This window comes from Tachysurus vachellii, chromosome 17, assembly GCF_030014155.1.
Source record: "Tachysurus vachellii isolate PV-2020 chromosome 17, HZAU_Pvac_v1, whole genome shotgun sequence".
Lineage (NCBI taxonomy): Eukaryota > Metazoa > Chordata > Actinopteri > Siluriformes > Bagridae > Tachysurus > Tachysurus vachellii.
In genome coordinates this window covers 9,153,117-9,166,133 of record NC_083476.1, presented here as the reverse complement: position 1 = coordinate 9,166,133, position 13,017 = coordinate 9,153,117, and the positions used below count along the sequence as shown (strand labels likewise).

The following is a 13,017-nucleotide window of genomic DNA, read 5'->3' as shown; positions in this document are numbered from 1 at the left end:
ACACCTTGAAAATAAAAACTGCTACGTCAGAATGCTGTTCATAGACTTCAGCTCAGCATTCAACACCATAATCCCACAACAGCTCATTCAAAAACTGCAATTGCTGGGCCTTAGCAACTCCCTCTGTAATTGTCTCCTGGACTTTCTAACTGGAAGACCACAGTCAGTGCGTGTCGGCCAAAAAACATTGAGCACTACCATATTGAGCACAGGCGCACCACAAGGCTGTGTGCTCAGCCCACTGCTCTTCACGCTGCTGACACACGACTGCACTGCAAAGTTCAGCTCAAACCGTATCATCAAGTTTGCTGATGACACAACTGTGATCGGTCTCATCAGCAACAACGGCGAAATGCACTACAGAGAGGAAGTGGCTCAGCTGGCTAAATGGTGTGCAACAAATAACCTGTCCCTCAATGTGGAGAAGACAAAGGAGATTGAGCACCGACCACTGACCATCAACAACTCAACAGTAGAGAGGGTCAGCGGCACAAAACTCCTGGGGGTGCACATCACGGAGAATCTCACCTGGTCCACCAATACACAGTCACTCTCCAAGAAGGCACATCAACGGCTGCACTTTCTCCGCCTCCTGACGAGAGCATGCCTCCCTCCACCAATCCTCACCACCTTCTACAGAGGAACCATAGAGAGCGTGCTGACCAACTGCATCACTGTCTGGCACGGGAACTGCAGTGCAGATCGAAAGACCCTTCAGTGGATAGTGAATACAGCCGCAATGATCATCGGCGCCCCTCTCCCCTCTATCAAGGACATCTTCATGAAGCGATGCCTCAGCAGGGCCAACAGCATGGTGGGGGACCCCACCCATCCCTCCAACAATGTCTTTCAGCTCCTACCATCAGGAAGAAGGTACAGAAGCATCAGAGCACACTCTGCTAGACTGCGGAACAGTTTCTTCTCCCGAGCTGTGAGAGCCCTGAACTCAAACCCCCACTGCCACCCCTGAAAACACACAGGCCTCCTGTGACATGATCCACACGACCGCCACTAGCTGCACTCACCACAGCATTAGCCCACTGGTACATCAAAAACTAAACAGTGTACAAAAACATGCAAATACATGCCTGCTACCAGCTGCTTGCCTTTGAATGCCTCCTGATGCACATGTACAATATCAAGGGAAGTATTGTATGGTCCACATATTTATATTTATTTTCGGAAAGTCTTTACATAGAATGTATTGTTTGTACTGATGGAATAGTCTGTACCTGCCTCCCTGCTTCATTGTTGTTTTATGTTTTATGTCTGTATGTATGTTGCACCATTGACCTGTGAGACACGACATCTTGTTCCACTGCATGTCTTAACATGTAAGCGGAATGACAATAAAGCGAACTTGAACTTGACTAAAGATTGTTTGCTAAACTGAGATGTGTGGATGCTGTCACCTTGCCACCTCTGCAATTCACTCAGGTTTGCTGACTGTGGAGTGGTTGAATGTCCTAGGAAGCCCTCATGTCTGTGTCACTTTCTGTCTCTCTCTCTTTCTCTCTTTCTCTCTCTCTCGAGCTATACATGTAGCTCAAAATTTCCCAGTGTGACCATCAGCTGGCATCAGCTTGATTCAGGTAGACACAAAGGGTTGGGAGGGTTGGCCCCTCCACCCTTTGTAGGGATTCCTGGACAAATGTATAAAAACAAAGATAATTGCTGCCTGCCGCAAAAAAACAGTGATGCAGTTCCGGGAAATGAGAGATTTGTAACTAATTTTTCAGACATCATTAGCCAACTGACTAACCTCACAGTGGATGAAGCTATGCAAACTCCATGTTGGAAAAACATTCCCTGATCTTATTCCATTTTCAACTGTCCAGTGAACATGAAACCTTTGACCTGTATGTGCATGATAGCATGCATATCACTACTGCCATTATAATACTGGCTGACTTAATAACTGCATGAATGAGCAGATACTACATCTACTACATTGTTAGTTTTAAGTTATATATCGTAAAGTTTGATTTACAGTTTAAAAGGTTTTTGCAAAGATTCCTTTAGACTGACAATTAGACAGTATAAGGCACTTATTTGCACATTCGCTGAATGGCAATGCATGAAACAAAGCAAGAAACCTTCTTCTGCCTGCTAGTCAAACATGTTTACTTTACATATTTGCATATGCAGGAGTACATTCATTTAACATGATTTACAAAGAACTCAATCAACTGCTTATACTATGTAATTAGTTCTACCCAAATACCGTCCGAGATGTTTATTCTTTCAGTTTATTGATTTTTTTTAATATATAAAATTGTACAACAATAAAATAAATAAAAAAATAAAAAAATAAATATAAAGATTTTTTCCCGCTCTTTCATTGTACAAATAAATATATTTTGTATTATTTAAGCATAATTAAGTATTGATACTTAAATTTCTGCTAAAATTCAACAAAAAAAAACAGTAAAATAGGTGTGGTATGTTATTCACTAAAGTTGTATTACATAATTATATATCATATAATACTCACAAGAGAATTACACAATGTATTCAGAAGGTATTCAGACCTCAGCATGTTTATGGTATTGTATTAATCACATACATTACACAAATAATGAGAGAAACATGCTTAGTGACATGCTTTTCTGCAATGGCTCCTGTTTCCCTGTAATCCAGCTTTCTTTTGCACTTGTGAATCACTTTCTTCTGATGTATTCAGATTCCCTAAATGCTTGCATGTCCCTAAAAAAGTATTACGAAACCTCACTCTTTCATTAATGGTTAATCTCACATAGGATCCATAGATTAGTACCTGTTAATAATAAAATATTTTATTAATAAATAAATATATATAGATATTTATTAATAAATAATGATTTTGATGCTCATACTGAACATTGTTTCAACACACTATAGCGCCTATATTAAATATGCTCCAGCATGACAAAGTGTAAAAAGGAGTCAGTAGATTCCATAAGCAGAAGCAAAACGTGAGATAAAATCAGAGTCGAGGAAAACAGGCAAAGCTCTAACTGTCATTTGTCTTGCACTGTTTGCCCTAGGTTGCACACAATGCAGCTTGAACAGCTTACTTTAAGTCCTTAGCTCTATGTTGTTTTATGTAGCACCATGGGGAAATGCTGTTTCATTTCACTATGCAGTGCATCAGCTATATATAGTTGAAATGACAGTAAAAGCATCTTGACTTGACTTGAAGTAAAAAAAACAACTGGGAAGTTGAGAAACAAAATGTGTTCATGAACAATGGCAGCGTATTCACACAGGCTTGGTATGGAGGCAGAACACGCCGACAATACTTTGACAGAATATTATACTTATAGATAGTATAATTGGGACATTGTCTGAGGTTGGCAGAAAAAAATTGGCTTTGGGCCACCAGAATTCGAACTTTAATTTCCCCTTCTACAACTCAATCTTCAAAAACATTGGACAAGTAAAACATTGCAGGGTTTCCCGCAGCACTTTGCAGATCGGGCGGCCCGCCTAAGCTGGGAAACATTACCGCCTTAACTTTGTCGTCCAAAAAAATAATTCCGCTGCCCAAAAGGCCGTCAAGTGAAAAGGATTGCCTGACATGGTTTGTGGTACCAAACTGCTGCTGCCCAGTCCAGCGCCCACCCAACCAAAAAAAAAAAAAAAAACAAGAGACATGAGGAAGGCAAATTTCATAACGTCCTCACTATAGGTTTCTGATTAAAGAAGATTTCACACTGGCACAGAAATCCTCTACACTGAAACAGAGCACCATAAATTTTCCAAGAAGATTCCATATAAATTTTCCAAGAAGATTCCATATAGATTCCATTATACAAAAGTTTATTAAGAACACAAAGAGTAAACAAGCCAAAATGTAAGACAAATCCAAAAACAAATCCAAAACCCAAATAACAAATGGTAGAGTCAAGAAACAATGCGTGGTCATGAACAATGGCAAATAGGCAGAGAAAACAAATGCTTGGTACTCAGGCAGAACACACTGACAATACTTCATGTTGTGTGATGGCTCCATCTGGCGGTTTGAGGGTGGAATGTGGTTGGCGCTGTTATACGAAGTTCAATGAAGATCAGTCAGCTACGGTTGGAATAAAAGAACTGGAGTGACATGCAGAGAGATCTGACCTTTGATATAACAGGAATTTTTTTTTTCTCTGCACCCCAGGTTTCCTTGCCTGACAACAGTGCCTGATGTCATTAATTCTTGTTCGTTGAATGAACAAATCCCTATAACCACGTTCGAAATCTGGGGACAGCCTTACTGTACTGTTTTCTCTGCAACATGCTTGCCATTGTCACTCAAAATGCCTTTTTTAATTATATTAGAGTTATCAGTTTTGCTGCCCTATTTTGTTTACATCCCACCTTTATATTGTACTATCATATAAGAAAAATAATGTATAATCTCACTGTTCATTGTCAACTGGAAAAGGAGTGGTTCCCTTTTAAGTCTGGATATTCTCAAAGTTTCTTCCTCATGCCATGGCAGGGAGTTGACAATTTTCAGAAATATAAAGGCAATTCCACAAGATGTAAACCACTCATCAGTGGTAAGAATTGGAAGGCCTAATATACAGCAGTGAGCAACAAAATTATGGAGACAAAATTAACCTCTACCCAAAGTGAGGGAAAAGGGCAAAGTGTGGAGACTTGATCTGCCCATAAACCAAAACATATGAATTCATTAATCAATTATGCCTGAGATAGTGTTATGTCTCGGGCTTGCATGGCTGCTTTTAGAATGGGATCTCTAATCTGTATTGATGACTAAACTCATGATTGTAGCAGCTGAAATAATTCAGAAGTCATTCTGTCTGCCGATATACAAAAGAATGTATACAATGACCCAAAACACACTGGTAACACAAGAAAAGACTTTATGAGACATTAGGAGAAAATAGTTTAAGGTTTTAAACTGACCAAGTCAATTACCAGACTTCCATCCATTTCAGCATGCATTTCACCTCCTGAAGAGGAGATTGAAGGGTAAAAACAACAAAATAAACAACAACTCAAAGAAGCTGTAGTAAAAGCTTTGCACAAAAGAAGAATGCAACAGTTTGGTGGTGTCAGTGGCTCTCTGGTTTACTGCATTTATTGCAAGCAATGGATAATCAGCCAAATATTATGTGTTATTGATTTTAAGATTATCTGTTCCAATAAGTTTGCTCACTAAAATAATTGGGTGATCTGCCAAAAAAGGTGCCATTTTCTAGGTTTACAGTTTATAACATCTATATGTACATATAAAGGAATGGAAGCTGAAATTCTTATCTATCATCCAATAGTAATCTTTTGATCTCAAGCCCAAATGTGTATAGCAAAAACCAACAGATATAGCATTGCTATTTCATTATTTTCAGAAGGGTAGCATACAGTCAAATTCTGTTCATCTTCTTTGCATTTAATCTGTTGTTAAAAATGTAGAACAAAAAAAATCAAGTTAAACTGCTTTGCACCAAAAATTCTCAGGGTTAGGAAAAAAACGAAAAAAATAATATATATCTGGAGGATGTTTTTTTTCCATCCTTATGGTAAAGCACAGTTGAAGCAGCATCAAGGTATGGAAATCTGTTTGTTAGCAGCAGGAATTGGTAAGTTTCTCAGGACCAAGGAGAAGATAAACAGTTCAAAATTTGGAGACATCATTTAAGAAAACTCAGCATTTATCAGCTCAGACTACAAAAATGACAACTTTCGTGTAAAAAAAAAAAAAAAACAAAAAAAAAAACATGAAGAAAGAAAGAAAGAAAATTGAAGGGGTCCGAATACTTTTTGAATACATTGTGTTGGATATATTTAGAATTATGTGTCAATTTTTTTATTGACACCTGATTGAAGTTCTGAGCTATTGTCTTAGAATGTAGAATATGTAGGAAATGTTAGCTGAGGTACAGAACAAGATATTTGGAACTTACCAACCCATGGATGAGGTAATTTGGCCAACTCCTCCTGAAGGCAAGGAATAGAAGCTTGTGAGATCATGGGGCTGATGTCTGTGAACACCTGTGAAATATAATGGCAGAGGGTCAATCAACTAATGTTGACTCATTATTTTTAAAAATTGTGACAAAGTAGCAAGTATTTCCTTAGCAGTATGGAAATCTACTAGGATGTATGGTTAACATAACAAGACCAATCACCTCTCATCCTGTTATGAATATTTAAACCAAAGAGGAAATTCTATTATTAAATTTCACTGAGTTCATTTCACTGAGTAGTAGTGGGAAAGAGGACCTGGCAATCAAATTTGGTGGTTATAGTCCAATAATAATGCTGTCTTAAAGCTGTTTTAATCTAATGGACAAAGTGATCTAATGGATAGAAAGGATAGAAACGGCTAGTGTGTGCCTTTATGCTGAGATATCTCCATTCATCATCCAACATCTTCATTGTCTTAACATCTTACCTGGAGAAGAATTTAGTTTAATGTAAACAATTTAGATTGTGTTAAAATTTCTTGTTTTTTACAGCAGAAATCTGTTTGTAAATGATGTCATGTGTTAGCAGCAAAAATCTCATATGTGATTTAAAGGAAACCTGACCGACTCAATGACTGTAATTTGACAATGCTTCAGGCATGTTTCTGGACTCAACCTATAAATCTATTTAGATTGGAATGTGACTGAGTCAACTTATTTTGACTTTGTTCCCCACCCCCTCACAAAAAGTCATTCTAGATTACACTGTGGGAATGCTTAGTCCCCATCCTTAAAAATCAGTAACTGTCTGTGAAGGTGCCATCTGCTCAGAGCAGATAAATATGTATGACAGAACAAGCATGACCAAAACCAGTTAACAGATTAAGGCCAAGTATCATATTTTTATTAATAGAGTGAATTTTTTGATACAGTTAGAAAGCCAGTGGTGAAATGATCATTTTGTTTGTGAACATCTGAGCTTCACACCGTATGTGCTTTTGTGAGCATCTCATTCCATGATTTTAATGTCACAATAACCTCCAATCTTCTGTTAAGGCTTTTGGAATGTGGCTGTGGAATTGAATCAAATCAACCATAAAACCTTTAGCAAGGTCAGTTCCTGCTGTTGGGTGAGGAAGCCTGTGACATAGTCAGTATTCCAATTCAGTATTCAATTTGGTTTTCTTGCTACTTTCTCCAAATGAATAGCAATAAAACAGAAATCCTTCTTGTTGGCTCTAAGTCCACCTTAGCTAATGTTGATAGTTTTTCATTAAATATTGATAGTTCCACAGTTTTTACTTCCCCTCAGGTTTTGGTGTCTTCCTTGACAGTTTTGGTGTCATCCTTGATAGCACTCTACCCTTAGAGGCTCATTTTAATAATGTTACTCATTCTGCCTACTTTCACCCCCGCAATATTAATCGCCTCCACATAATCTTGACACAACAAAGTACTTCCATTTTAGTCCATGCCCTTGTTATATCATGTTTGGATTACTGTAACTCTGTTCTTTTTGGTTTGCCTTCAAAAATTCTTCATAAACTTCAACTAGTACAGAACTCTGCAGCCCACATTATTATTTGAACTCCTTCTATTGATCATATCATGCCAATTCTTCAACCAGCTTCACTGGCTTCCTGTGAAGTTTCTCATCGAGTATAAAATTCTGCTATTCACCTTCAAGGTTCTTCATAATCTTGCTCCACCATATCTTTCTAATCTTCTCCAATTATACACATCCTCCTGTACACTCAGATCCTCTTCTGCTAACTGGCTCACCACACCATCAGCTCAACTGTCCACCATGGGGCTTAGAGCATTCAGTCGCTCTGCTCCCTGACTTTGGAACAATCTCCCTGCTGACATCAGAGGTATAGACTATCTAACGACCTTTAAATCCAGACTCAAAACTGTTTAGAAATGTTTAGAAATCCATTTTATATTTGAACTAGCCAATTATTTTCTTTTCTTATTACTTTATATATTATTTTTTTATTTTTTTTTTTATTTATTCCGTTGTCTATTTTATGTTTTATAGTATGTTTTATGTTTTATAGTATGGAGTCCATCTTTGTGAACTCCACAAGAAACCTTCATAGTAGCAAAGATATACAAGATTCAAGGGGATAATTAGTGAGACATATGGAGCATGTGTGCAGAGGCAGGAAATGGGAAGGATTGGGTGGGGCAAACACATGTGCAGACTACAAAAAAAGCACATGGGAATATAATAAATAAAGCCTGTCCAGCAGTCCATGACAGGTAGGCTTGTTTCAGTTTTCTCTGATAATTCTTTTCTTCTCTTTAATATTTCTGAAGCAAATGAAAATATATATAAAATAAATGTTGATTACAGTGAATTTATAAAAAAGAAGATTATGAGTTTTTTAGCTTTTTTATGTTTTTGATAAGGGGGCACGGTGGCTTAGTGGTTAGCACGTTCGCCTAACACCTCCAGGGTCGGGGTTCGATTCCCGCCTCCACCTTGTGTGTGTGGAGCTTGCATGTTCTCCCCGTGCCTCGGGGGTTTCCTCCGGGTACTCCGGTTTCCTCCCCTGGTCCAAAGACATGCATGGTAGGTTGATTGGCATCTCTGGAAAATTGTCCCTAGTGTGTGAGTGCGTGAGTGAATGAGAGTGTGTGTGTGCCCTGCGATGGGTTGGCACTCCGTCCAGGGTGTATCCTGCCTTAATGCCCGATGACGCCTGAGATAGGCACAGGCTCCCTGTGACCCGAGGTAGTTCGGATAAGCGGTAGAAGATGAATGAATGAATGTTTTTGATAAAATTGGTCAATCAGAGTGAAAATAATAATGTTATCTTGCTACTAGCTGAATCTCCTTTGGTTACACAATATGCAAAATAATATGGTGTTGTACAAACTCTTGCTACTATTTCACATTTGAGGTACAGTAAGTGCATGGGAATGACTATTTCCATTTCATAGCCATTTTCTAAGGAGAGGTTCTTTTATTGTGGCATGTTAAGAATAAGTTTTTTTTATTATCACTAGGATGAGCCTTTAAAAAAAATTACAAAAAAAGCTGATTTACCACCAACAGACTGCACTGTGTGAGGTATAATTCAGAAATAACATTCATACATTTTACAGTCAGTGCTATATTGCATACTTACTGGCTAACTTGAAGATTCAAAGATTCAACAGCTTTAGCATCATTGTCTAAGTAAACTTGCAAAAATTGAAAAAATGCAATTTAATATCGATATTATTGTGTTTGGAAAAACCCAATGAACACTTAGCTCCAATTCAACAATTTAGTGTCCTTAATTCTAATTATGGCAATGCAGCAGGGGCGGTTCTAGGATTTCATCTTTAGGGGGGCTTAGCCCTCAGTGAGAATGTAAAACAAGAAGAGTTTTATATTATATATTATATGACTACATAGTAAGCCAAAAGTTATGGTGTTATTTAAAATGGCAAAAGTAGACACCAAAAGTTTATGCATGATGTAATGATGCCATGTATGTGTGCATTCTCTACGAACAGTGTGTCCAATTAATGCAGTCATTAATAAAAAATAAAAAAAAAATTTGCTTTTGGTTGCCATCCTTGCGGTTTTCTGCCGATTAATGTTATAGATAAATGCCTCCAGCTCTGACTGACGTGCACGCTGCGTGTGCCTATGCTTCTCCGTTCAAATAAAGCAGACAGCTGATGACGCACTTTTGAAAGACTACAACGCATGCGCATAAAAGCAAAGAAAAAAAATCACTCATGGATCAAACTGATAAATAATTTTCTTTCCTATTGACGACATTTTAACGTAATTTTTAGTGTTTATTTATGAAAGTAAAAATTATACTTTTAGTTTTAGGGTGGCTGAGATCACAGACAGGGGGGATAAAGCCACCCTAAAAAAGGCCTAGAACTGCCCCTGCAATGCAGTATAGGATTTACTGATATTTATGGATGGAGGGATGGATGGATGGATGCACATACTTCATGAAATCATGTTTCAATAAATTTGTCAAATCAACTTTAGCATTTTAACTGAAAACACTACACTTTAGTGTACATACTGTAATGAACTTACTCTCTCTGCACAGGTTAAAGTGGTAAATGACCTAGTACTTTCCTCTAATCAGGGTTGTATTTCCTTGCTGGTGATGCTTGACCTTAGTGCCAGTTTTGACACCACTGATCATACTATTCTCTGTGAAAAACTTGAAATATTCTTAGAGCCCTGTATTGTCCACACTACATTGACTATCAGTCAAATTTTGCATTGATCATAACAATTCTACTACTGACCTATAAAGCCTACTTTAATTAAAATTTGCAGGTTTTTTGTTCAGACCTCAATGACCTATGAATGTTACACTAGGAGTTAGTGCTCATATGCCCCTTTTCCACCGAGGCAGTTCGAGTGCTGGTTCGGAGCCAGAGCCTAATTTAGAACCAGTTCTTTCTTTTTCGACAGCCAAAGCACCGGCTCTGAACCAGGAAAAGTGGTTCTTAAGTAGCACCAAAACGTTGCTGGTCTAGACTTAAGAACCGCTTGTGTCAGGGGCTGTGGGCGGGGCTACTGTTAGCGCATTTGATAATGTACCTTAAGTATACTAATGTTTAATACACTTTTACTTTACCGCGATATGATACATTATCAGCACACGATAGTAAGTAGCTACATGCTAAGGCTACCTTTTTACTGTGTTAATGATAAAATAACGTTATGTACAACCTCCGTTTATACAGATTACATGGAGCTGCACGTACACGTTGGATTCGCCGCGTTTGGATGCTAATTTAGGTTCACAAAGCCATGAGCATTAACAGTAAAGCAACATCCGCCATTGTTGATGTGTTTGTGTTTGCCGCTGCTGCGCTAAAGTTGCTGGGACCCGTGACACGCATACAGTGACGTCAGACTCGGCTCTGTGATGGCTCTTTAGCCGGTGGAAAGGCAAACCGGTTCTTAGAAGGTTCGCCAGTGGAACCAACTTTGAACCAGCACCAGCACTAGCTCTGAACCAGCACCCGGTTCTTTTTGGTGGAAAAGGGGCAATAGCCTCATAGTAAAATAAAAGAGCTTGAGAGTGTCTGGGTATAAAGTGTGAACTAGGGTGATTGGATGGATAAGGATAATGATAAAAAAAAAAACACAACCAACAACAACAAAAAACATCCAAGTTTGCAAAAATTACTGTGTCTCAAAAACACAAGAAACACATAAGATATTTTTGCTACAGTACAACACAATCCAAATGGTGAAAAACCTATCTTTGACTAATATTTAAATTTGTTTGATGATCTGAAACATTAAAGTGTGACACGTCAAAACAATAAAAAATCAGGAAGTGGGCAAACACTTTTTCACACCACTGTAAATAAATAAATAAATAAATAAATAAACATGTCATAGGTTGAGCTAGAACAAAATTGGCAATCTATAACAAATAGTTATAGCCAACATTAAAGTGTTCATAACTAGAGGATTTCCTCACATGGGTTCTCTTACCACTGCTATGCTGATGATACACAACTTATCTTCTCTTTCCCACCCTCAGATACCACAGCTTCTGATCGGTTCTCAGCATGTCTGGCAGAAATATCATCCTGGATGACTGCTCATCAGTTAAAGTTCAATCCTAGCAAAACTGAACTGCTGTTCATCCCAGGTGATTCATCCCCAGGTCATGATCTTGCTATATCCCTGCACAACGATCTGATCCCTTCAGCCACAGCTTGCAACCTTGGGGTAACCATGGACAATCAAATGATCCAAAATGCAGCTGCACGGTTTGTTTTCAACCTGCCAAAGTTCTCGCATACCACCCTGCTATTGCGATCCCTCCACTGGCTTCCAGTAGCTGCACGCATCAGATTCAAAACACTGATGCTGGCCTACAAAGCCCAAAAATGGACCAGCTCCCTCTTACCTCAAAGCCCTCATCACTCCTCGCACTGCACCCCGCACCCTCCGATCTAACAGCACTGCTCGACTGGTTCCACCATCTCTCAGGGTAAGAGGCAAGTATACTACAAGACTCTTCTCTGTTCTGGCACCAAGGTGGTGGAATTAACTTCTCCTAGAGGTCTGGACAGCTGAGTCACTGGCTATTTTCAAACGGCGGTTGAACACCTACTTATTCAGGAAACACTTCAACTAGCACTTCTTTCCCTATCTTTTGCATTTATATATATAAAAAAATAAAAATAAAATAATTTTAAAAAAAAACCACAACCTTTGACACTTTTTCATTGTGACTTTGAACAATGTTTTAAACTCATGGTATCTTAAGTATGTAAACTAGTGAGCCAGCATTAATGTATCCAATGTTATGTATGTCGCTCTGGATAAGGGCATCTGCCAAATGCAGTAAATGTAAATGTAAATGTAGAAGATCCTTTCTTTTTGTGCCTTAGCCAATGTTCTTATCTGCCTAAAAGTATCTAAGGTTTGTGGTCTTAATTATTGCCTAAATCAAAATATGCCATAATTAATGACCTAACTCCAATTTTTTTATTTTTCTTGTGCAATTATAAGATTGAGTTAGGCTATACTGTATAGTATATGATATTCAAGTTTCTGCATGTTGGTTAGAGACACCTGTGTATAAGAGTTTTTTTGTAAGTGACTGTCATTCTAATAGCTATGTACTTGCTTGTGGAATGTGAATGGATTTATTTAAACATCTTCACATATCTAGGCAAGCTTTTGATGTGAGTAAGGTTCTGCTGATTTTCAATTCCTGTTGCCAATTTTAACAATTTTAAATTCGAAAATCAAATTGTTACCATTAAACCTTCCAATGTCAACTGAGGTGGCTATTTGAAATAGCTATTAATTTCTCCTTCGATTTTCTGAAAAAATGTGAGTAGAATCAAATTGAAAACCCAGAAATTTAAATCCCTTTAAGAGATGTTGCATCATCACAAATGATAACTCACATACAGACCTGTTTTTTGGCTCATATCTGATGTCAGATGAGAAGTACTGGGGTTGAAGTGTTCATTGCTGTATGGTAGAAGTGATGTAAGTGGGTGCATCCCATGAGGCTGCTGAACAACTGCCACTTTGTTAGCCTTCATTTACATATACAGAGAGAGAGAGAGAGAGAGAGAGATCATTAATTATTATGGAGAGAACAAC

At 38.1% G+C, this 13,017-nt stretch overlaps 1 protein-coding gene across 9 annotated transcripts in view; it reads right to left on the bottom strand.

Annotated features, from left to right (window-relative positions):
- The window catches only part of tcf7 (transcription factor 7), a 58,684-nt gene that overhangs the window by 28,953 nt on the left and 16,714 nt on the right, over positions 1 to 13,017 (bottom strand). For all 9 annotated transcript variants that reach the window (XR_009649833.1, XR_009649834.1, XM_060891785.1 and 6 more), the window contains exons 4-5: positions 12,824 to 12,950; positions 5,898 to 5,985 (exon numbers count right to left, since the gene is read on the bottom strand). Coding sequence is in view for 7 of the 9 variants with exons in the window: in XM_060891785.1 (XP_060747768.1) it covers positions 5,898 to 5,985; positions 12,824 to 12,950 (215 nt within the window). In the remaining 2 variants the exon portion in view is untranslated. The remainder of the gene's footprint in view (positions 1 to 5,897; positions 5,986 to 12,823; positions 12,951 to 13,017) is intronic.